This window comes from Phocoena phocoena, chromosome 19, assembly GCF_963924675.1.
Source record: "Phocoena phocoena chromosome 19, mPhoPho1.1, whole genome shotgun sequence".
In the NCBI taxonomy this organism is placed as follows: Eukaryota; Metazoa; Chordata; class Mammalia; order Artiodactyla; family Phocoenidae; genus Phocoena; species Phocoena phocoena.
The window spans coordinates 12,611,056-12,636,475 of NC_089237.1; the positions used below are offsets into that span (position 1 = coordinate 12,611,056).

General features: G+C 45.9%; 1 protein-coding gene across 1 annotated transcript in view; it reads left to right on the forward strand.

Moving 5' to 3' along the window:
* The window catches only part of FOXK2 (forkhead box K2), a 66,356-nt gene that overhangs the window by 35,201 nt on the left and 5,735 nt on the right, over positions 1–25,420 (forward strand). Inside the window, exons 2-8 of the mRNA XM_065897249.1 lie at positions 5,309–5,503; positions 8,161–8,308; positions 11,841–11,987; positions 17,077–17,270; positions 18,088–18,263; positions 19,393–19,689; positions 19,911–20,120. Of these exons, the coding sequence (XP_065753321.1) occupies positions 5,309–5,503; positions 8,161–8,308; positions 11,841–11,987; positions 17,077–17,270; positions 18,088–18,263; positions 19,393–19,689; positions 19,911–20,120 (1,367 nt within the window). The remainder of the gene's footprint in view (positions 1–5,308; positions 5,504–8,160; positions 8,309–11,840; positions 11,988–17,076; positions 17,271–18,087; positions 18,264–19,392; positions 19,690–19,910; positions 20,121–25,420) is intronic.

Here is a 25,420-nt window from a genome sequence, read left to right on the forward strand (position 1 = left end):
TCCCCAAATATTAACATTTACCACACTTGCTTCATTGCTCTGTTTTTTCCCTGAAAATTTTGAGAGTAAGCTGCATACATGATGCATTTTTACCTCTAAAATATTTCCATGTGTATTTCCTAAAAAATTTTCTTCCATAACCACAGCCCAGGTACCAAAACCAATTAGCGTTGATACAACACTGTGACCTAACCCACCGGCCTTAACTAGACTTAGCAGTCTTTTACTGATGCCCTTTTTCTAGAGTCAGATCACACATGCATTGAACTTTACTCTCATTTGTGACTGTTCCTTGGCCTTTCTGTGTCTTCTGTGTTGATTTTTGTTTGTTTGGTTTTTTTTTTAAAAGAAGTAGGGTCATCTGCTGGGGGTGAGATAGGAAGTTAGCAGGTCATAGATTTAGGGAGCTGGAGGAAGTTGGGGTTTTTTGTTTGTTTTAATATTTATTTATTTGGCTGCGCTTGGTCTTAGCGGCATGCAGGATCTTTATTTGCAGCATGTGGGCTCTTAGTTGCGGCATGTGGGATCTAGTTCCCTGACCAGGGATTGAACCCAAGCCCCCTATATTGGGAGCGTGGAGTCTTAACCACTGGACCACCAGGAAAGTCCCATTGTTTTGTAGAATATTTGAGGACAGGCCAGTTGTTTTGTAGAATATTTGTCTGATGTTTCCTCTTGGTGAGATCTGGGTTTGTTATTTTTAGCAGGAAATCCAAAGGTGAGGCAGTGTCTTCTCGGTGCCTCACGGCAGGGACACTGTTGCTGCGTTGTGCCCTGGCCATGAGGGTGGCATCTGCAGGCCTTGTCCCATTAAACTTTCTAAAATACTCTTTAAAAACTGAGGGACTCCAGAGTTATCCTAACAATGACTGTCTGAATCGCATTCAGACGTGTTGTTTTAAGTAGGTAGAAATGGAGCCTACTTGTGGGGAGATTTTTCCAACTCAGGAAGTGTGTCTGAGTAATCTGTGCCACGACAGAGAAGGATGACAGGAGGCTGGGGGACATGGTGGCTGTCCTCCCCCGGGGCCTGCCGTCACTGTGGGTGCTGAGGTGGAAGGCTGCTCTCCTGCACTCACCTTTCCGAGGGGTGCGGTGGGGCCAGACCGCTGTTCCTGCCTGTCTCGTCCTCTGTGGGGTAAAGGGTATGGGAGCCACCCTCTTCCTGAGGCCACCTACACCTCTGAAGTGGCCCAGTTGGACTTGGTGGTAGGGAATAGTTTGCCTAATTGGTTAATTGTTTGAACTTGCTTTGCATAGAGATACCACTAAATTTGACTTTCCGTTTGGTTGGAGGCTTATTTCAATGTGGCTTATTTCAGCCTAGCTGTATGATGTTAGTGTTGAAGTATTTGCAGTAAGGCCTGGCTTTGTATTGATATATAAAGAACAGGTCTTCACGGACTTCCCTGGTGGCACAGCGGTTAAGAATCCGCCTACCAATGCAGGGGACACGGGTTCGAGCCCTGGTCTGGGAAGATCCCACATGCCGCAGAGCAACTAAGCCAGTGTGCCACAGCTACTGAAACCTGTACGCCTAGAGCCCGTGCTCCACAACAAGAGAGGCCACTGCAAGGAGAAGCCCGTGCACCGCAACGAAGAGTGATCCCTGCTCGCCACAACTAAAGAAAGCCCGGGCGCAGCAGCGAAGACCCAATGCAGCCCCCCCCAAAAATAAATAAATAAATAACAGGTCTTCAGAATCCTTAGAGCTTCTTTGTGAATATGAAAATTCAGAGCTCTAGACCCAAGCCATTGGCTTGCATATCTCATTTGTAAGAGTTTCCGTTCCAAGAAAAATGCCTGTCACCAAGTATAGGAGACTAAGAGAGAGGTGAAGAAAAGGATATTTGCAACTCTGAATCCATATTAAAATTGTTAATGTTTATTCAAGTAAAAGAAGCTTAGTTTTTGTCAGGGTCCTTGCCTAAGGTTGAAGCCATCAGCTGTTGTGTTGCTTCAGTTTTGACTTGTGGCTCAAGTTGCACGGCTTCTCAGAGGTGCTCAGTACCTGGTCATGTTTTGCTTAGGGGTTTGCCGTTCTGCTTTCTGCGGTCTGGTTTTTCTTATTGTTCATTTTAAAATCTTTCCCTTTTCTCTGTTATTTTGTCATATTTCTGAGTTCTCATAAACAGATGTATGTTTTTATACTGAGCTTTATTACAAATCTTTCAGGATCAGTTAAAGTATTTTTAAAGAGCACACGGTGTTAGGTATTGTGATGGTACGAAGCAGTGTGAGACCCGGGCAACATGCTCTTAATTTCCCTAATCAGTATAGTATCTTTTAGGCTCTTAAACCCTTTCCATGACCTGAAGTGCTTCATGGGAACGAGGACCAGCGTGCCCAGACGTAACAGCCTCTTGGTGGTGGTGTGGGGGAGACAGAGATCTGACACTCACCTTGCTTTGTCTGCTGTTTTAATGTTTTGCTGCTCTTTTTACTTTTGTGAAACAATTAATTAAAATTATCCCACTCTTTTTTTTTTAACATGTTGGGTAGGGTGGGCTGGGCTACCTAGTCTCTGTAATTAAGCTTTGTTTATTTTATTAATTTATTTTATTTCTTTTTGGTTGTGTGGCATGTGGGACCTTAGTTCCCTGACCAGAGATCCAGCCTGGGCCCCCTGCAGTAGAAGCATGGAGTCGTAACCACTGGACCGCCGGGGAAGTCCCTATCCCACTGGACCGCCGGGGAAGTCCCTATCCCACTGTTTTTTTATTTCTAGCTTAGAAAAGTCAAGCAGTGGCCATTCACATTCCCTAAAGGGAACAAGGATTTCATCACTAATGGAACTCCACAGAGAACTCAAACACTGTTTTGATATATTTTGCTTTGAATGTAACCTACATAGAAAAATCGGTTTTAATTATAACATGGCTGCCCAGGTAAAGAAGTACACCATTGTTAACCCAAAAGTATAGGAAATGTTCTGTGAACCCCCTGGCATGTTATCAACATTTTACCAATTTCTGTATCCATCTACAGATGGCTTTTTTAATTAAAAAAAAAAAAAACTCTCTATTGAAGTATACTACATATACAGAAGAGTATATGTTTCATACATGTGTAACTCGATGAATTTTCACTAATAGGAACTCACCCATGTAATCATAACTCAAGATTGAAAAACAGAAAGTTACCAGACTACCTGGGTAGCTTTTAAATGTGTTTTATGGCTCATACACGTATGAGAAGTTCATGCTTAGATGCAAACAGAGATACCATTTTCACCTGTCAAGGGGGTGGGGTTAGTGGCAGTGTCCACTGATGGCCGGGACACTCTCTCATGCTGTTGGTCAGAGGCTGTCAGCAGGTGGCCTGACAGTGCCTTGCGTTGCTTTAGATGCCCTCTGTGCCCTTGGAGCCTGAGGTTTATGGATGGCGCCTGTGCCGTGGAGACGATTGTTGTCTTTAATTGGAAACTTTGGGAATAGGATACTAAGGAAGGAAGTCCTCCATGTGGTGGTGCTAGCCCTGAAGGCAGCGCTCAGCCTGCGCTGAGGTCTGTCTGCGAACAGACCCTGTGGGTGACACTGAGGGAACGTGTAGACTGAGGGCCAACACGCAAGGTGTGGTCCTATTTTGTGGAAAGCAGAAATAAACCCCGGGAGACATGTAGGTACCCCTTGGGGGAGGGAGGAGTCCCATTCTCACATTCCTGTGTTGGAATTGTGCACAGTGCTTTGTTGCCTCCGTGGCACGTGGAGGACAGGCAGGTGGGTGTGCTGCTCCTCTGGTTCAGTCTGGGCTTCTGTGAGTTCCCAGGTGATGACGGAACGAACAACACAGTGGATGGTGAGTGTCCAACTGTAGGAAAAGCAAGTACTATAGACATCTTACAGTGGGGCTGAAGGTAGTTTGGTTTTTTCATTTTAATAAACATTTGAGTGTTTGATAAATATTTGAATTAATCCTCATGGTACTCTCAGAGATAGATGCTGTCATCTGTTCTGTGGATGAGGAAACAGGCACAGAGAGGTAGCTGCTCTGCAGGATCAGATGCCCTCGTGCTGGGTGACGATGCTTGTTCCAACAGCCTGGCCTTCCTGGTGAACAGTGACTATCGCCTGAGGACGGGAGCTCGGGAACTACAAATGGGAGGAAAAGGAGGAAACTTCCTTATTCCTGTAATTGTTATATATATTGTGCTAGAAATTAAGGCCAGTGGGGTCTTAATCCCTTTCTTTTCTAGGCCTGGAGTTGATTATTCAGATCTCATGCTAGCGACAAAGGGGCAGCTGCAATTGTGGGCTTCCCATTCGTTGTATTCATGTGATTTGCTTGTTTTAATTACCTTTTTAATGTATGAAACTGGGTACTTGTTCATTAATTCCAACAAGTGTGTACTGAGGGCCTTCTCTGTATATACCAGGGACTCTTCTGGTCTCCAGGTTATAGCAGTGAACTGAGCTTTGTTCTGCTGGAGGTTGTATCCTATTGGGGTGACAACAAGCAAAAGTGGCCGGAGTGAAATGAAGAACAAGGCGGCAGCAAGGGCAGGGTGTGGGGCGGTCAGGAAACCCTCGGATAGGCAGCTGAGGGGTGGGAGGGGACCCCTGGGTAGTGAGCAAGAGGAGGACGGACAAGAGGCAGGGATGTGGGGTCTGACCCACAGTGGGGTGGGGGCCTCTGGGGTATTAAAGTGGAGGGAGGACAGCATGAGAGAAGGACCTCGAGAAGGAAAGGGCTGTGCCCCGAGGGCAGAAGAGACAGAGGCTGGCCTTTTTGTATATTTGAACACCATGTGCAGATCCTGCTGTTTTAGAAACACCCTGGCTACTGGCTGCAGACAGACTAGAGTAGGAACCTGAGAGAAGGGCTGGGCAAGAGATGTCATCAGAGGTAAGCAGGTGAGGGGCATGCCTGGGGCACCTCCTCCTTGCGATGGGACCTTCCATGCACTGCGGGGTTAGCAGCATTCCTGCCTGGCCTCCACCTACTCAGTGCCAAGAGCACATCTCCAGATCCCGAGCCTGTCTCCAGACCCTTACCCAGTGTAGATTAAGTGGTATGTGAGTCTTTTTTGAGTCTCCTCTCCCGGTTTTTTTTTTTTCCTGTTGAGCTGGTCTAAGTGATGTTTTTGCTTACTAGTGTTTTTAAATCATGTGATGCCTCCTTTGTGTTTCCCTCATTAATCGACTTGTAACATGTGAGGTGAACTTGAAGTGGGCTTCTCTCCGACTCTTCCACGCAAGTCGAGGCTCCAGTATGTTTGGGGACACTCGGGCTCTGCGACCTGTTGTGGATGGGGCATCCTGCCCACCGATCGGCAGATGGGCGCTGACAGTTGGCTTTTCTTTTTTAGGTGCACGTTCAGGTTCCCGAGCACAAACATCAAGATCACATTCACTGCCCTGTCCAGCGAGAAGAGGGAGAAACAGGAAGCGCCCGAGTCCCCCGTGAAGCCCGTGCAGGCTCACATCTCGCCGCTGACCATCAACATTCCAGACACCATGGCCCACCTCATCAGCCCCCTCCCCTCCCCCACAGGAACCATCAGGTACACAGCAGCTTCCATGGTAGACGGGGTCACCGTGGGGTCAGGGTGTGCATGTGCCAAGGTGGACATGACCCTGTCCAAATTTCAGTCCTTGCCTCTTGCGTGGGACATTCAGAAGCCATCGTACGTCACAGTAGTGGGCAGCAGCGCACGGCAACGTCTTCTTCCTTCCCTGGTGCTGACCTACATGGAGAGGGAGATGTGGAGGGCACTTAAAATATTGTTTAGTTTCTGAGCACTGTTTGCTCTTAGTTTCCTGCATGTGAAACACAGTCCACAGATGTCCCTTGTTTTCACTTGTGGATTCTTTTATTTGAGTGTAAGTTTAAAGGACAGATGATCTGTCTTATTGGTCTAAAGTGTGAGGTGGGTTTTCAGTTGCATTTTGAGTTTTTTGGTTTCCTACAATTTCATGCAAATTCTGATGACTTACACTTTGGATTACTGAGTTTGACCACAGTGAGGTGACAAACTTTTGTTTGTCCTGATGTCCTAAGAGAGACTGGGAGCCTCAGGAAGTGGAGGATGGTGCCTTCAAGGCGTGCTCTCCACTGCATAACCCGCGCTTTCAGGGGGCAGTAGCTGAGGGTCAGGTCAGGAATTGCCTGGGACCAGCAGGCGTGACCCTGTCCTAGAGTCAGATGGTCGGTCCTCCTGTGTTCTGTTGGGTCTTAGAAGAGTGAAGTATGTATTCAGGCATCTTCTTCCATGTGAGTCATGTTAGACTTAGGTGCAAAAGGAACACATTTACTTCTCTTGAGAGCCAAGCTCCTACTGTCCAGGTGTGTCCGCAGGGCATGGCTGGCAGGCAGAGAAGGCCTTGCCTCGTCCACTGGGACTGACCCCTACATGTAACAGAGCAAGGAGGGCACAGAGGGAACACGGGCAGCTCTGGGTTGTAGCTTTCAGTCAGACACTTCTGTTTCTTATCTTAAAAACCAGCATGGACAGAAAGGTATCCTTCTGGAAAGGCCTGGAAGGAGTGTCGGGTAGACTCCGGCTGTACCCTTGCTTGGTGATATGTGAGTGCAGCTGCTCTTGGGCCCCTTCTCTGCCCCCTGCCACGGCTGCTCTGCTGGGGATGCTGCCTCTGTCTCTCCCACTTGGTTGAATTAGTCTGTGTGACTAGATGGACCAGGTGCACTACCTGTGCACCAGGTGAGTGTGGCAGTGGGTAGGCAGAAGTCAGCAGCCGGTGGCCCGATTTTTATTCAGCACCGTATGAAAAGTGCACAGAATTCACAGAGGAAGAGGAGAAAGCCCGTGTTTACCCACGTGGGACAACGGCCCACAGTGGAAGCAGCAGCCTTAGGGTCAGATCACTGACACACTGCCTGGCCATGTGGAGACAGAAGTTCTGTGGGCGCTCAGGGAACTGGAGGTGGTTGGAAACTTTAGGGATTGGGTCAGGAGCTGATGCAGTCTCTCCTCACCCCCTGCCCCATCTTCATCCTGTTTTCCTTGCTCATCCCCTCTCCATACCCCACCGCCAGCACTGAGCAGCAGAGCACACCCCCGTTGAGACAGCTCACAGTGGTGGAGCCCACCACCACCCAGCCAGTGGGGCCACTCACCACATTGGCCCTTCATTTATGTTAGCTAGTTTTAAATCATAAAGCAGGAGTTCCAAGAGTGTGGTCCTGCCGTCTGTCTTGTTCCTCTCTCCCCAGTGCTTTAAGAGTTGTTCCTGGCATGCGGTAAACACTTATTTCGTGGGTGGGTGCATGTTCATGGTAGAGAGTCCAGTAGTGTTCGGGGGTGCCAGGTAATAGTGTGTTGTTCCACCTCCTGGGCCCCTCCTTTCCAGTTCAGTTTTTTGGAGGTAACTACTGTTTCTTAGGTATTTTTTCCAGAAATTTTCTATACATTTGCAATACTTGACTTTTTTTAATCCAAAACATAAATGAGATCTAACCATACATACTGTTCTATAACTTACTGGATTTTTAAAACAGTCTTATCTTGGCATCCTTCCATTTCAGTAGCTTGTTCTCTTTTGTAAAGTATAATACTGTACAGAAAAGGGAGAGTAAGTTAAATACATAATTTGGTGAATTATCACAAGTGAATGTGGCTCTTAATCAGCAGAGATCAAGAATCAGAACATTCTCAGCATCATGGCCAAGCCCTACCTTGTGAAAAAAAAAAGTGCATGTTTGAAAACAGGTTCCTGTTTCTGATTTCTGGGTGTTCCCTGTGAGCCCGTCACAGCCTGTGTGTCTGTATCCACGGCCTCCTCCCCTCTTTGTGCGTCCTGTCTTCAGCCTCGCTGCTGTCCCCCTCTCTTCAGACTCCCCCTGACCTTTCCGGTGTAGCTGGAAGCCATGTCCTTTGTTGCAGCCTGTCCTCAGCTCCCTAGTGGGAGGGGGCGAGCAGAGCAGTGGTCTGTGTCCCTCTACCAGGCTGAACCCTGGAGCCATCATGCATGGTTCTGTGTCTTTGGTAAGTTCCTAAGATGACACATGTGGAAGCAAATACCTGATTTCTTAGGGTGATCTTAAATTTCACAGAGTTAATGAGTCCATTTTTCCATGGAAAATGCTGAAGTTCTCTTACTTTTAAAATTTGTTTTCCTTGAAATAAGAGTCAGTTATTGAAACACAGTGTGATGTACGTTTTACCATAGACTAATAGGAGCAACCTTTTCTCGCCCACAGTGCTGCGAATTCCTGTCCATCCAGCCCCCGGGGAGCAGGGTCTTCAGGGTACAAAATGGGCCGTGTGATACCATCTGACCTCAATTTAATGGCCGACAACTCACAGCCAGAAAATGAGAAGGAAGCTTCAGGTGGAGACAGCCCAAAGGTAAATGTTTTATAGCCTCGAAACAGAACCCAGGGCCTGTTGGGGAGCCAGCTGTCCTCACTGCATTGCCTGCATGTCAAGGAACACCCCCCAGGGCCTTTTGAGAAGTGCACGTCTGCACGGATGTTGGGTCATTGCTGAGCATGTTCTCAGTGCTGGGCACTAGAGATGCATTCTTTTGGTCATTCAGCACTGGGCCCTCCTTGGTGGCAGCTACGGGCCCAGGTGCTGAGAGCTTGAACCCTTGGTCCTCACAAGGTCACTGCCTGGTGTCCTAGGAGACCACTCTTGGGATTTAGTCCTCCTGTCCCAGATGGTGAAGGTTGCACACACACATGTCTGAATGTACATGTGAACACATATGCACACAAACACACACTTTAGAGAGGACACATCAGTCCCCCTTTTGGATGGTAATTATTATTTTTTTTTTTAATTTTATTTATTTAATTTATTTGGCTGCATCGGGTCTTGATTGTGGCATGTGGGATCTTCGTTGCGGCACGCAGGATCTTTCATTGTGGCACGCAGGCTGTTCGCTGCGGTGCGCAGGCTTCTCTCTAGTTGTGGAGCACAGGCTGCAGAGCGTGCAGGCTCAATAGTTGCGGCATGCCTGGGCTCAGTAGTTGTGGCGCTTTGGCTCAGTAGTTGCAGCATACAGGCTTAGTTAGTTGCTCTGCAGCATGTGGGATCTTAGTTCCCTGACCAGGGATCAAACCCACATGCCCTGCATTGGAAGGCGGATTCTTAACCTCTGGACCACCAGGGAAGTCCCTGGATGGTAATTATTGATGGCCCACAATAGGACCCTGCCTATTTCTATTCTTTGACCCAATAATACCCCTTCTAGGACGTCATTTAAGGGAAATGGACAAAAATCTCAAAACAAAAGTTCATATAAAACAGAAAATTGAAAGCAACCTAAATGCCCCTGAGGGAAGAATGATTAAGTAAGGGGATATTATGTGGCATAGTTACTGATATGGAAGTGCTCCTGATGTAATGCTACGTGAAAAAATAAAACCAGGCATGGTATTACTTTATGTATTGATAAAATGTGGTATATTCGTGTCATAGGACGCGTCATAGCCATGGGAATGGATAAGCCGTGTCTGCGCACTGTCTCTCCACAGCAGCCAGGAGCCTCTTGCACAGGGTGCTGGGCAGGGGCAGACACAGAGGGGCACCCTCTGTTGGATTCCATTTTTGTCCATAGTCCATTTGCTTGTTTAAAACCAGGCAGAACTAAACTGTTTCAAGATGCATTCTTAGATGGTAAAACTCAAGTCACAGTAAGGTTATGATTAGTATAAAATGTCAGGAGTAGTGGTGGCCTCTCTGGGAGGCAGTGGGGGACGAGGAAGCTACTGAGACGGGGGCTGTGTTCTCTCTTGACCTAGTGTTGGTTGTACTGTTGTTCACTTTACAAAAATTTGTTTTTACCTGATATGGATGTATTATGGGCTTTCCTGTCTGTGTTATGTTTTTCAATATAAAAAAGCTTTTTTAAAAAATTGAAATGTATAGAAGAAAGATAACAAGGAAACACAGCAGCATAGGCACAGTGAGGAAGGCTTTGTACTCTCACCTGGTGTGGGCTCCAGCTCAGCCATTCCACTGTCCCTTTCCTGTAACTCAGCGTGAGCTCACTCAGGGGACAGACAGGGCAGAGCCTGGCCCAAGTGCTCAGGAAATATCAGCTATTTAAAAGTGGGTGCTGGGGACTTCCCTGGTGGTGCAGTGGTTAAGAATCAGCCTGCTAGTGCAGGGGACACGGGTTCGAGCCCTGGTCCAGGAAGATCCCACATGCCGCGGAGCAAATAAGCCCGTGTGCCACAACTACTGAGCCTGCCCTCTAGAGCCCGCGAACCACAACTGCTGAGCCCGAGTGCCAGAACTACTGAAGCCCGTGCGCCTAGAGCCCGTGCTCCACAGCAAAGGGAAGCCACCGCGATGAGAGGCCCGCGCACTGCAACGAAGAGTAACCCCCACTCGCTGCAATTAGAGAGAGCCCGTGCGCAGCAGCAAAGACCCAATGGAGCCATAAATAAATAAATGAATGAATAAGTGAATGAATGGATGGATGGGGTGCTAACGGACTTCCCTGGTGATCCTGTGGCTAAGACTCCCAATTCAGGGGGTCCGGCTTCGATCCCTGGTCAGGGGACTAGATCCCACATGCTGCAACTAATAAAAGATCCTGCATGACGCAGCTAAAGATCCCGCACGTCACGACGAAGATCCCACGGGCCACACCCACATGCCACAATTAAGGCCTGGTGCAGCCAAATAAATAAATATTTTAAAAAGTAAAAAATGTAAATGAAAGTGGGGTGCTGGGATAACAGGTGGTTCAGCCTTCCAGTGCAGAGCACATGCCCACGGCCAGCTGTCAGGACTAAAGTTAGCCTTTAGTGAAGGTGAAGCCTGCATTCTGTTCTTTGGCACTTCACTTTCCTTCCTCACCCATCCTACAGTCCTCTGCTTGTCTGCCTATTTGTATTTATCTCTAAACAATATCTAAATTGTTCATTTCTAAACCTCATATAAGGAGTATCATCTTGAATGCTTTCTTTTGCAGCTTACTGTTTACATTCAGCGTTACGTTTTGTGGTTTCTCCGTTGATATGTGTATTTCCCAGTTCACAGCAGAGGTGCACCGTCTCCCCAGTGGCTTTGTGCATGTGTATGGGGTTCTGAGTTGTCACAATGGCAAAGAGCCACTGGTGGCTTTGAGTGCGCTGGGACCAGGAATGCCAACATCCTGTGGTGTGCATGGCAGCCCTGCACACCTGAACGGTGCCTGCCCAGGTGCCTTGGGCCCCGGTGTGGGAACCCTGCGTCTGGCTTCTGGTGCTCTCCTCTGAGTGGGGTTTTCTTACAGGAGGAGCCTCTTGATGGACACTTGTTTCTGAGTGGTCCTCACTCTGGCGCTGGGGTGTTCAGCATTCTTGCCCCATCTCCTTGTGTGTATGAGGACCCCCACAGGGGCCTGAGAGAGGGTGGCTCACTCCACCCTTTGCCACCACTGTCCTGGCCCAGCTCTTCACTTGACTGCTAGAGCCACGTGATGGGCCTCTGGCATGGTTTAGTATGCATGCTGTGGACCCTGCTGAGGTGAGGCAGCTTTTCTCATTTTCTTATTCTTTCCATTTCTACCATTTGGACTTTTTCCTTATGTGGTTTTAATGTTCTTTTTTATGCTGCTGTACATGCATCCATTTGCTTCCTCCCAGTTTTCCGAATGCTTTCCCATCATATTGTATTACTTTTTTTTCTTCCCCCTGCCACGTGGCTTGTGGGATTTTAGTTCCCTGACCACAGATCAAACTTGGGCCCTCAGCAGTGAGAGTGCAGTGTCTTAACCACTGGACTGCCAGGGAGTTCCTCCATCATATTAGATTACATTTATAGGAAGGAAAACCAAGCATTATCGTAGGAATGCTCAAAAATGTCAAGAATCCTGAATTTTAGTAAATTTAGTAAAAATTTTAATAACTTCAGTACTTTTTTTTTTTTAACTTAAACACAGGATGATTCAAAGCCACCTTATTCCTATGCACAATTAATCGTACAAGCAATTACGATGGCTCCTGATAAACAACTCACCCTAAATGGGATTTATACGCACATCACGAAAAACTATCCCTACTACAGGACTGCGGACAAGGGCTGGCAGGTAAATCCATTTCAGTTGTTATTAAATGTTTCTGTTACATGTCTTGTAGATGCTGGTTGGCAAATGAGAAGAGAATTGAGCTGCTGTGTATGTAGCTGGGGCACAGGTAGAATGAGATGAGTGAGGGCCTCCTGTGCCGAGAAAGGAAGAGGCCTGCTGTTGCCATGCTCTCTCTGACCTCCTTAGCGCAGAGTGGGAGGAATAGTGGTTCTAGAAGAAATCTCAGCACTGTTTCTTTCCCAGTGTGGAAAGGTGTGGATCGTTTGAGATGTTTCTCTTGGACCAGTGCAGTTCATGTGTCTGAAGTGAGGGAGAGTTAAAAATCCTGTCCATCCATTTACTTTGGCATTCTTCTGTCTTCCTTAGCTATACGTCTGCGGACATATGTAGCTTTTTGAAGTTTGCACAGAGATGGTTTTCAAACTGTTTTACTGAGGAACCCTTTCTTCAAAAGATAACCTCTTCCAGTTGGCCAGTGTACAAAACAGATGAACACGACGCTGCCCTGTTTCGGTTGTCTACCTGTACTTCCAGCCTATTCCTAGGCTGTCTGTGAATCCAGGCCTCCTCAGAGGACGCTTTGAAATTGGTGCATAGTATTTCCATTGTTTGGCTTTTTCATTTAGTTTAATTTTTAAACCTCTACATTGTGTATGTTTTCCCTTGTTCTGCGTGTCTGTGTTATGTGTTATGTGTGGCCATTTACTAGGTGTTTAGCAGGACCTCACTAATTCAGACAGTATGGGAAAGGGTAAATTTGAAGTATGGAATAGTAAAAGCATCACAACAGAGAGAAGAAACATACATCTACATATTTTGAATTTATTAAGTAACCAGGAATGGCTACAGAATTCCTTTGAGGCTTAATGAGTAAATGATCCTTTGAAAAATGCATCTGTTGAAGCATAACCATAATCAGGTGATGTGGGCGGGGTGGGGGTGGGGGTAAGCCATTCTGTTTGACGGAAGGTAAAAACTTTTTTCTTCTACCTGCAGATGTATAAACATGTTGTAATAAAAAAGGGTTCCAGCCAAATCCTGACTATTTCCTCTGTAAGGGGTCTTTAGTCGTGTAAAGACTAAAGGTACAAAATGAGACCTAGCCTATCCTCCTGGCTTGGAGCATCTGTGCCCTGCCCGCCTTCCTGTTCACAGCAAGGTGGCATTTCGTATTTGGCCATGAGGGAAACAGTGGCTCTGGTGAACACTTCCGTATCCAGCTACCTGGCAGTTCTCTTAAGATGATGTACAATTAGGTCCCAGCAGTACTTACCGTATTTTAATCTGTAACAGTGAGCTTATGCTTCAAAGAAAATGAAAAACAAAAGAAGTGGAAGCAGGCGACAGTCTGTATCCATGTCCATGTCACACAGCTCCCTGGGCACAGGCAGGTGAGATCTGTCACACAGTCCTGTCCAGGAGCTGTGTGTAGAATTCTGATGATTTGAAATGCCAGTGAGCTGGGTTGTAATGGGAGTGAGTGTTTCTGAAAAGCCTGGCCAGACTTTCGGTGGTGTGTTTCCCTTCTGGTCGTATTTCCCTGTGCTTTGTAGCATCCATTTACGAGAGAACTGATTCTGTGCATCACAGGGTTTTCTTGCTGAAGAAGGCTAGAGGCTGAAGGGCGACCTCCTCCTGGCCTCGGGGTCCTGGGGAGTGAGTCAGTCAGGAGGGGCCGTGATCACAGAGAGGCGAGGCCTGCAGAGGTGACCCCTGAGTACTCGGATTGCTGCTGGCTCCTGAAGTGACTTCACAGCCCACTTAGAACTGAGAGTTATAAACACCCTCTTTACTGAACTGTCATTAACGCTTGTTTTTTATTCAAACATCTTCTTTTCTGTCCAGATAAAGGTTCGTAAGGGTGACTGCGCCTCTTGCCTGTGTAAGGCTGTTCCTGGGACATTTCACACCTCCTGCTCCAGCTATTTTAGCGAGAAAGGGCTCTCTTGCTCCAGCCCTCCTTTAATTCATGGATATGCACTCAAATTCCTGTCCTCAGCAGTCCTTGCTCTCCCCAGCATGCCCGCATGTGTCCTTTTCTGTCATGGGACTCTCTGAGCTGCCCATCCTCAGGGACTGCACTTACAGACTCTACACGGAAGGCTCATTCCCATTCCCTCTCTCCTGGCTGAAAACAAAAAGCTTTCTATTTTGCAACCTTGTTTCATAAAAGACCCATATCCTTTTTCTTTTGAGAAAAAAACCACAAATAACTGTCAATCAAAACAGCCCATTTTTCAAGTGTGGATTTGCAGACTGCATCCTGCCCTCCCCAGTGGGGCAGGGGAGATGGCAGTGCCATGCTTCTCGAAGCTCAGGTCCCGGTGATTGAGCCCCTTGCTCTGCCTCAGTTCCTAAGATGACGCCTGTGGACACTTCCCACCATGCCAGTTCGGAGCACTTAATGGAAATCCATGGCTCCTTTCAGACTTACTTTTGGTATTTTGCAGTCTACCCATGCCAAAACTTTTTGATTAATCCGGAGCAAATTTGAGTATAAAGCAAGATGGTCTGAGTAACACTAGCTGGAAAGATGGCATCTCTTTTGGTTGCATACTTATGCCAAAATGTTTTACTTTGTTATGACTTATAATTTTACCCTGCTCAGAATTGAGGTATTTGTTGTGACTGAAAAGTTTGAGAATTCTGGAGCTCTTGGCCTCTGAAAGGACCAGAGCGGGTTTCTGAAAGTAGAGGGAGTGACTTGTGCTCACCCGCACCCTGCACACTGGACTCTCCTCTGGAAGGTCCTTCCCTTACATTTCTTTACAAGTCCTTACTATGCTGAATACACACTGGCAAATGCTCAGTGCTGAGTGGGACTAACAGACACAAACTGCCCATGAGAAGTGTAGGTTATGGGCAGGAAGGCTGGAGGCGCTCAGGGAGGACAGCACAGAGCAGGCACGAGTGATCAGCTCTGCGCCTTTCCCCTTTGTCAGTTGGGTTCTGGGAAGCAGCCCCTACTGGGGAGAATTTGGGGGAAAGAGAGTGTGCACAGTATTGCAGATCCTTTTCTTCGTATTTAGTTTTAAATAATAACCTGCCTTCTCTCTGAATACTTTAAAATAATTTGAGTCACTGGAATTGAATCAGTGTGGTTTAAATGTATATAGCTTGGTTTGATCAAATTACAAAGGCCTTAAATTACCTTAGAAATACAATTATTTATTCTATCTGTGTATACATTAAATATCTCTTATTTACCTCTTCATGTTTTCTAGAGTCTTGTTGGCTGGAGAATCACAGGTGACCAGTAATTGGGCTCATTTGTCTGTGAGATTGTTGTCAGAGCGCAGAGGAAGTTAGACTCTCTTTTGATGGTGCAGACTGGGTTCTGTTACATTTTCAGAACAGAAAATAGCAACTCCCTGACCTGAGGACTTAACTGTACAGTTTGTCCGTGGTGTGAGGGTTAACGGAGCAGCTGTATCGCTGATCCTGGTCCTGACCTTTGTCAGTGGGTAGAAATCCTAGTGCCCACTCCCCTGAAGTAGCACTTCCTGCCTCCAGATTCCCACTGTGCTGACCTCCCTTTCTCCTCCTAACAACATGCATGTGAACCTACTTCACCTCAGTCAGTGCAGTTCCAGCCTTCACTTGAGGCTCGGCACCTCCCTTGTCACGTGTCACCTAGCACTGTGCCTTAGTGGTCACTTCTGAGCTCCCATCTGGGTGCCGGCCTCCCATGGTACAGTCAGGAACTCAGGACCCTCACCCACAGTTCACAGTGAGAGTGTCCTCCAGTGTCATGATCTGTGTTTTTTCTCAGTGTTTTTTCTTAGAATCTGCCTTCTACTCCACACTCGAAAGGTCTGAATGCAGATGGGGAAGGATTGCCTTCTCTGTCTTGATGGGGCCACCAATAACAGATTTGATTTTCTGGAGGGATTGGTAGGTGTTGGTTGGTTATCAGCCAAACCCTATGATAAAACCTCATAGCAAGTATCTGTGGTTATGCATATATTCTAGATCTAATATACTACATCTACTTCTAAACAATCTCACAAATCACAGACATAGCTTAGCCTGTCGCTTCATGTTGCCAATGAGGTGACCGACATCCATGGGCATTGGTGGTTCGTCATGGCCTGTGACTGGTCTGGTTCTTGGATAGTCCCTTAGATTGGTTGTAAAGTAGTATTTGACATGTTTTGATTTCTGAGCCACCTCTGGGAATTCAGAATTTCAGGTCGTGACTAGCAGTTCTATTAGAAAGTTAGTTGGAGAACTTAGAAATGATTTTTGGATAGCCAGAATTTTAGTTTGGGTTGAAACTTTATTAATTTTAAATTTAAGCATTAATGTAAATGCCGAAAGGATCTGAATGCAGGACTTCCATCCAGCTTTTCCTGACCTTTCGTAGGTCTCAGATTTCGGTGCATCAGGGAGCTGTCCTCAAATCACGTGTAAACTGCGAGCTGAGCTTTTTGTAATAGAAAGAAGAATGGACTTAGGAATTGAGGAAAATTTTCTCAATGTGCCTCACAATATTATTTTGAGAATCAAAGTATATAGAAGTTCTTTTACGGGAAGATGGTGTCAATATTTCTCAAACTTTGGCTCATTTTTTCTTCTTTGCTGGTTTGCCAAATACTTTATGCTGGATTAATTCATTTTAAAGGCTGTGACAGTTTCTATAAGCTAATTTTGTGCTCAAAAAAGTATTTTAAAGGAATAGTGGATCTCAGCGCTGTCCTTCTCCAAACAGGGAGAGGTCACAGTGATAGCCCTTGATTTCCTACCTGGTAAAAAGGTGGAAGTTGACGTTTTTCCTGTTGGAAATAGCCTTTTTCTGTGTGGTGTAGATTTCTCACCCCTTCCCCATTCCCCAGTTCCCTTCCTTGCCTCCTGGTGCCCATCCTGCCATGCTGTTCACAGTGCCCTGTGTCCTTGTGTCTTTTCCTCTGTAGAAGCCACGTCGCAGCCTCTGAGTAGTCACACCCCACAGCTCCTCCTTCACTTTGGGGAGGGCCGGTTCCTTCCAGCACAGAGCTGCAGGACCTTTGCAGGGCACTAAAACTGGGGCACATTTTTATTTCTCAGCAAAGAAATATATGAATTCTACGTATTTTTTTATGTTTCATAGAATTCAATTCGCCACAATCTCTCTCTGAATCGTTATTTCATCAAAGTACCACGTTCCCAGGAAGAACCAGGCAAAGGCTCATTCTGGAGGATAGACCCTGCCTCTGAAAGCAAATTAATAGAGCAGGCTTTTAGGAAAAGACGGCCTAGGGGCGTGCCTTGCTTTAGAACCCCTCTGGGACCGCTCTCATCTAGGTAAGGAAAAAAGACAAACAAAAAGACCTCATTTAATGGTCAGTAAATTTACCTTTGATGTATTGGTAAATTTTCCTTTTGAAAATGAAGGAATTACCAAATGCATTATGATTAAATGTTGGGTTGGGGATTTGGAAAAAAAAAAATGTTGGATGCCACCCATGTATTTTTGTTTCTAGTGGTCTGAAACAATTCAGATTATAAAGTTTTACTTAAACTTCATTCCTGTGTAACACTGCTGCTGCGTTGAATGCATATTGTCAATACGATGAGTCGGCAATAGCACGATGCCACGTTGATGAATCATGTTTTTTCCTTTTTCTTGGATGTGAAAAGCTCTTTAAAGCTACATCTTAGCAGCTTAAACTCAAGATTGGTTTATACAGTGTTAATTGCCTGATTTTAAAATCCATATTTTTAGCTCCATTAGTAGATTTCTGTTTTTAAACAAAAAAAAGAAATGACTGTAATGTTAAGTCTTGAGCCCCAGCCGGCTCGCACGCTGCTGGCTCCTGCTGCCTGGCTGTGGATGGGAGCTGCTTAGGGAAGCAACCAGTCCCGCCCCATGCTGTGCGGCCTGTGCTGGGTGTGGAGCAGCGGCGCCCTGCATACAGTGGCTCTGTCACAGCCATGCCAGCCTCGTTAAGTGTCCATCTCAGGTCACAGGCATCACACCTAAAGTAAGACTTAAGGAACTGTAGTTGGTTGGCAGAAGACAAATGACACCTTTGTTTTTGCAAAATACGCCTGTTAAAACAAGGCAGCTTTATGAGTGCTTTACCTGTAAAAATCCACTGTCTTCTTTTTGATCATACAGAAGTGCCCCAGCCTCTCCCAATCATGCTGGAGTGCTGTCTGCTCACTCCAGTGGCGCCCAGACCCCTGAGAGCCTGTCGAGGGAAGGTTCACCAGCCCCTCTGGAGCCCGAGCCTGGTGCCTCACAGCCCAAACTCGCTGTCATCCAGGAGGCACGGTTTGCCCAGAGTGCACCAGGTGAGATGTGCAGAGGGCAAGTGTGGTGGGAGAGGGGTGGGTCAGATGAGCCTGTGAGCCAGTCTCATCAGAGAAGAAATAGCAAGAGGCCTTGGATCCTTTGCACCTTGTGCCTGATACTTTCTGCATAGTACCTGAATGTTATTTTATAGGCTCTGAAAAATTAATTGCACTGTGTTAAAAAAATCAGTCAGCTTTTATGACTCTGTGTGTAGGCGCCTGAAAAATTTTAGAATTAACCCGTTTCTTAGTTGCTTCATCATTCAAAAATCTATGAGAAAGATTCCCCTCGTAAAGAAATAGCATAAATTAGACGAAGTAGACATTAGCAGCAAAAAAAATGTCTATTTAATGAATAGGTGAGCGTTTCTCAGTGTACTTATAAAGTCGCGATGTAGAATAAAAATATGTGCCCTGGGGGATTAAAAAAAAAAATAGTGTGAAAATGTGTCCAAAGTAATTCTGTTATGGCTCCTAGTTGGTTGGCAAAATGTGCATTTTGGTATATTGGAATTCCTGGCCGTGCTGGCAACACCCCCTGCCAGCCCCCATTCCTGTTGCTGGAGTCCAAACGCCCAAATCAGAAAGAACAGAGACTGGCAGAGCTGCTGGCTGCCAGCTCTGTCTCCACACTTCCTGCTCCTCCGCACCCATCATAAGATGGAGACTTGCTCTTGGGGAACATGGCCCCTGCTTCACGCTTCATGGGGCAGCTTCTTCCCATATCCTGTGTTGAGGTTTTCTTTTTCATGATGAGAGAACTGTGGGAAGAGGTGTTGTAAGAAATCTGAACAGGCACTTCCCTGGTGGTCCAGTGGTTAAGACTCCATGCTTCCACTGCAGGGGGCCTGGGTTCGATCCCTGGTCAGGGAGCACTGCGTACCGCATGGTGCAGCCAAAAAAAAAGAAAAGAAATGTGGACAAAGCAGAGATTGCCATTTTAGCAGTTAGATATACATTAAATATCCCCACTAAATATGTCATTTCTTTGATCATGAATGACTTTATTATTACCAGGCGAAAGGGGCCATGTCCTGTTTTCTTAAATCAGTCTGCATGTTGCTAGTAAGGGGTTGTAGTTAGTTGGTTTGGGATGTATGAACCTCACCCCCACTCCTGTCCTTGGTAGGCTCACCTCTGTCTAGTCAGCCCGTCTTAATCGCCGTGCAGCGACCACTGCCACCGACGATCAAGCCTGTTACCTACACTGTCGCCGCCCCTGTGACCACCTCGACCTCCCAGCAGCCCGTCGTGCAGACGGTTCACGTCGTCCACCAGATCCCAGCGGTGTCTGTCACCAGCGTGGCCGGACTGGCCCCGGCAAACACGTACACCGTCGCAGGACAGGCCGTGGTCACTCAGGCGGCCGTGCTGGCCCCCCCTAAGGCAGAGCCACAAGAGAATGGAGACCACAGAGAAGTAAAAGGTGAGCAGCGGAAGCAGTCACTTCGGGCAGCTTTTCAAGCTCTTAGAAACCCGCCAGCCTCATTCATCCTGACCCCCTTGCTAACATGTTATGTAATGTTGTGCTGGAGCAGGGCTGCTCGCCTCCTGGTTTCTTGTACTTCAAACTAGTGAGATTCTTGTAAGCTACCCAGTAATATTAGTTGGTGTCATTTTTTCTCTTTTCCTTTTCTTTGAATTTAGTGAAAGTAGAACCTATTCCTGCGATTAGCCATGCCACACTAGGTGCCGCTGGCCGGATCATTCAGACGTCACAGACCACCCCTGTCCAGACGGTCACCATAGTGCAGCAGGCACCTCTAGGTCAGCACCAGCTTCCAATAAAAACTGTAACACAAAACGGGACTCACGTGGTGCCAATCCCCGCCGCCGTCCACGGCCAGGTGAATAATGGTAAGCAGTGTCCTCCATGGGTTACTGGGTGCTAACAACTTGCGCAAAGGTCCTCTGCTGTCCTTTTATGAAGTGTGGTGTTCAAGGTTTTCATTCTGTTACAAGTTTAATTTTTTTGTCAGAAGAAATGTTTGCATTTCTAAACTACAGGAAACTGAATAGTGCTATAGGATACCAGGGAATTGGCTGTGGGAATTGGCTCCCATGTGATTCCCATTGGAGGAGCCATCTGAAGAGAGAAGCATTTCTAAATATAGTAAGTCCCCTACATATGAACAAGTTCCATTCCAAGAGCGCGTTCTTAAGTCCATTTTGCTCGTAAGTCCAACAAAGTTAGCCTAGGTACCCAACTAACACAATTGGCTGTATAGTACTGTACTGTAATAGGTTTATAATAACTTTTGATACATATAATACATAAAAAACAAGCAAACACAAAAAAATAAAACATGTTTAATCTCACAGTACAGTACCTTGAAAAGTACAGCAGTACCAGTACAACAGCTGGCATACAGGGGCTGGCATGGAGTGAACAGGCAAGAAACGTTACTGACTGGAGAAGGGAGAGGAGGTGGGAGGTGGTAGAGCTGAAGGATCGTCAGCAATAGGAGATGGAGGGCAAGCTGCAGTTTCACCCACGCCTGACATAGATGGAATGCACATTTGCATCTTGAAAGTTTGCAACTTGAAGGTTTGTATGTAGGGGACTTAACTTATCTAGAGAGATGAAAATACTCCCACCTTTTGTAGACATCTGGGTGTGGCCTAGAAGCAACCTGGGGGCTGTCCCAGCTGATCTGTCCAATGGTGGTGCCCTCCCCTGGGGCAGGGGTGTGCTTGAGAGTATCTGATGGTGGAAGGGGAGAATGCTGGTCTCCTGTTCTCTTTGCTCTGAAAGCCCTCTGGAGCCCCGTGCACATAGCTCCCACGGATGTTCTGACATGGACGAGCCTAAGGGAGCTTGGCTTTTAAACCAGAGGACAGAGAACCTTCTTCACCCAGTCCTGTGGAGCAGTGTGAAGGGTAGGAGTCCAGCTGGCTGTTAAGTCAGCTCAGGAGTTTGGGCTCCTTGGAACTGGTGTTCAGACGTCTTTGCAGTGAGTCTTCACCCAGGCATGTGGAGTATGCTTGCTGTCCACACACGTGGGCTGTCGTGATTCAACTACAGGACTCCAAGCAGTAGAATCAGAAGCTACTGGCTCAAAGTAGCTCTCTGTGCTCAGAGAAAGTTTCTTGGAAAGAGGGTGGGGAACAGAAGGCTTAATAGTGTTGACCTCTGAATCCTTCCTTACTGAGCTGTGAAGGGACAGAGACCTGGGACAGACACCTCATGTGATTCCGCTTCCCCCTTGCTCCTCCCCAAATTTAATGGACGAATATTATCTGCAACCTTTTCTAGGGAAGACTAACCACTGAGTTTTTCGTTTTTAAGTAATAGGTAACATACCACTTGTGGGTAAATTGAGAAGTTTGCAACCAGTTGCCCGTTTAAAATGCTTTCTTCCTCAAGCCCGGTGTCTCCTAAGTAACATAAGAGTTTTCCAGGCCTCATTCTCCTTTTCTTCATGAATAACCTGGTTGTCACAGGTGGTCCAGATGTGGCAAACCTGGTGGCCCTGTGTGCGGCTGTGAGCAAGTGGTGTCAAGAGGTGGACAGTCTGCTTCTGGCCAGAGCCGTCCTTCCCTGTCTTAAGCCATGGTGTAGGCTGTTGATTCCCAGATACCATGTGCCTTAATCACTCAAGGGCTCCCTCCCACAGTCCCCAACGGAGCAGGTCTGGCCTGGGACCCAAGAATGTACATTTCCCACATGTTCCAGACCTTCTGAGAACTGCTATGCAGGTCAGGGCCCTTTTATGGCCACCTGTCTAAAGAGTTTGAGAAACTGTGTATCCCTTTCACATATTTAAATTGGTGTCTAAAATTTTTCTTTATAAATTTAATAAGCAAGGAATTAAATTTTCCACTATTGAAAATACTGGTTTTATTTTATAATATTTTTTTTAATTTTTATTTTTGGCTGCACTGCACAGCTTGCAGGATCTTAGTTCCCCAACCAGGATTGAACCTGAGCCCTCAGCAGTGAAAGTGCGGAGTCCTAACCACTGGACCACCAGGGAATTCCCAATACTGATGTTTTAAACTAAAACTTATTCTTTTAAACGTGCTCCTGGCTCTGAATACTGCTCTGATTTGATGCCCCTTCTCACCCACATATCAGCACACAGACAAGCAGGCTCACCAATCCTCGTGGCTCAATCCCATGTCCCCCACAGATTTTGTGCTAGTGCCACATACTTTATGCTTAAATGTCATTTACTGAGTACATCTTTTCTTTGCAATAATAAAATGGAGAAATATTAAAGATTTAATCGTCTGTGACTATAAGGATTCACTTATCAATTGTTATAACTATAGAATTGATCAAAACCAAACTTATAATTCTTTAAAAATTATATTTGGGAATTCCCTGGTGGTCCAGTGGTTAGGACTCTGCACGCTTTCACTACCATGGACCCGGGTTCAATCCCTGGTCAGGGAACTAAGATCCTGCAAGCCACATGGCACAGCTAGATAGATAGGTAGTATTAAAGATGCATTTTTCAATATATCTGGGCTTTAAAGAAAACCACACAATTATTGTATCATATTGACAATCACTGCTGGGAGCAGTAGGCAAAGTGCTGGGTCAGCCCTGAGAAACCTTGTTCCCACTCAGAAGAAGGAAGGGTAGAAGAAATGCTAAAACTCCTTCCAGTTTTAGTCATCTTTTAGTGGGAATTATCTGTTAGTGGGAAATTTTATTGGTTCTCCTTGAACTTAGTCTCAACCTTTTACTTAGAAACCACTTGGTCTAGAAGAGGATTTAATGTCTAGTCAGTAGTAAGTCAGGTCCACAGTGCCAGTGTTCCACTCTTCCTTTGTTTCATGCTCCATCTTGACATTTGCATCCCCAAAAGCAGCCCAGTTGAGTGGGAGAGAGGCTGTTGAGAAAGGGGAGGAGGGAGGAGGTGGCAGATCAGCTTTTAGAAAGATTCCATGGGCAAGTGGAGACTCTGATGGTGGTTTTTTTTGAAAACTGCTGTTGGGTGTGATGTGGATGCTGTATGACCCAGCTGTGACCTCCCTTACCCTTGAAAGTCACTCTCAAGAAAGGGAAGCAGTGCCTAGTACTAATGAATTTTGAAAATCAGAAGCTTTGGTATTTAAAATTTTTATTACGGAAAATGACAAACTTTCTGAAAATTAATTCACAGCCAGCCTTGTTCCATATTCCTCACCCGTCCCATTTGCTCCCACCCAGATCCAGACATGTCATTCCCTGTTTTGGCATGCGTCTCTAAAGATAAGGACTCTCTTTTAGTATATAAGCACAATACCATTGTTATAGTTTTAAAAATAAACAGTAATTCTTTTAGTTAGTTTTTGGCTGTGCTGGATCTTCGTTGCTGTGCACGGGCTTTCTCTAGTTGTGGGAGCGGGGGCTACTCTTTGTTGCAGAGCACAGGCTCTAGGCACACGGGCTGCAGTAGTTGTGGCACACGGGCTTAGCAGTTGTGGCTCGTGGGCTCTAGAGTGCAGTTTCAGTAGTTGTGGCGCACGGGCTTAGTTGCTCCGCGACATGTGGGATCTTCCGAGACCCAGGCTCGAACCAGTGTCCCCTGCATTGGCAGGCGGATTCTTAACCACTGTGCCACCAGGGAAGTCGCAACAATAATTCTCTTATACCCAGTGTCTCCTTAGGGTTCGAATCATCTGTATTTTTTTAAATTGTGGTATTCAATAAAATACACATAATATAAAGTTTACCATTTTAAAGTATGTGCTTCAGTGGCATTAAGTGCATTCACAGTATTTTGAAGCCATCACCTCTAACTAGTTGAAAAGCATTTTCATCACCCCAAAAGGAAATCTCACACTCATTAAGCAGTTACTCCCCATTCCCCACTTACCTCAGTCCCTGGTAACCACTAATGTACTTTACATCTCTGTGGATTTGCCTGTACTGGATATTTCCTGTGAATGGAATCGTATGAATTGTGGCTCTTCTTAGCTGGCCTCTCAGCACAATGTTTTGAGGTTCATCCATGTTGTAGCATATGTACATCGTTCCTTAGCTGAATATGTTTCCATTTTGTTTATTCATTCATCAGTTGATGGGCATTTTGGTGGTTTCCACCTTCTGGCTATTGGGAATATTGCTGCTATGACACTCATATACGTATTGGTTTGAGTCCTTGTTTTCATTTCTTTTGGGTGTGTACCTAGGAGTGAAATTACTGGGTTGTATGGTAATTCTCTCTTAATTTATTGAGTAGCCACCAAACTTTTCCTCAGCAGACACAACAATTTTCAATTCCATCCTCAATGATGTGCAAAGGTTCTGATTTGTCCACATCCTCACTTGGTATTTTCTTTTTTTTGATCATGGCCATCTTACTCTTAATTGTGGTTTTGATTTGCATTTTCTCCATGACTAATGGTGTTGAGCATCTTTTCATGTGCTTGTTGGTTATTTGTATAGCGTCTTTGAAGAAACGTCTAAATCCTTATACTTTTTTTCTAAATTGGGTTGTTTGTTGTTGAGTTATAGGAGCTCTTTAGATATTCTGGATACTAGGTCCTGATCGGATACAGGTTTCCCCTGCTATCCAAAGTAGAGGGTTCCTGTGAAACCTAACAGATGCACAAAATGAGTCAAGGTAGAGCACAGACACTCAGAGACACAGTTCAGAGCTCTGGCGGCTTGATGCTGAGATGGAGTATGGTTCCTGGGGAGGAACTTGGCGATGTCACTCACTGCTCGGGCTGCTGCTGCCTCTCCAATGGCTCGCTGCAAAACACATGGTAAACGCTATTTTTGCTTTTTGCCTTTCTCCATAAAAGTGAAAATCCTCTTCAGATTTCTTTCCATTATCAAAAATGGGTACTAATGTAGGTCTTTCATAAAAGTGAAGTGGCATAAGGGAACTTTTGCAAAGGGGGGCGTGGGGGGATACCTGTATATGATTTGCAGATATTTTCTTCCATTCAGTGGGTTTGTCTTTTCACTTTCTTGATAGTGTCTTTAATGCACAAAAGTTTTTAATTTTGGTGAAGTTTATTTTCCCTTTTGTTTCTTATGCTTTTGGTGTCGTATGTAAGAATTCATTGCCAGATCTGAGGTTATGAAGACTTACACTTAGACTCCTGTGTTTTCTTCTACTAAGAGTTTTATAGTTTAGCTCTTATGTTTAGGTCCTTGATGCATTTTGAGTTAATTTTTGTATATAATGTGAGGGCCCGGCTTCATTGTTTTG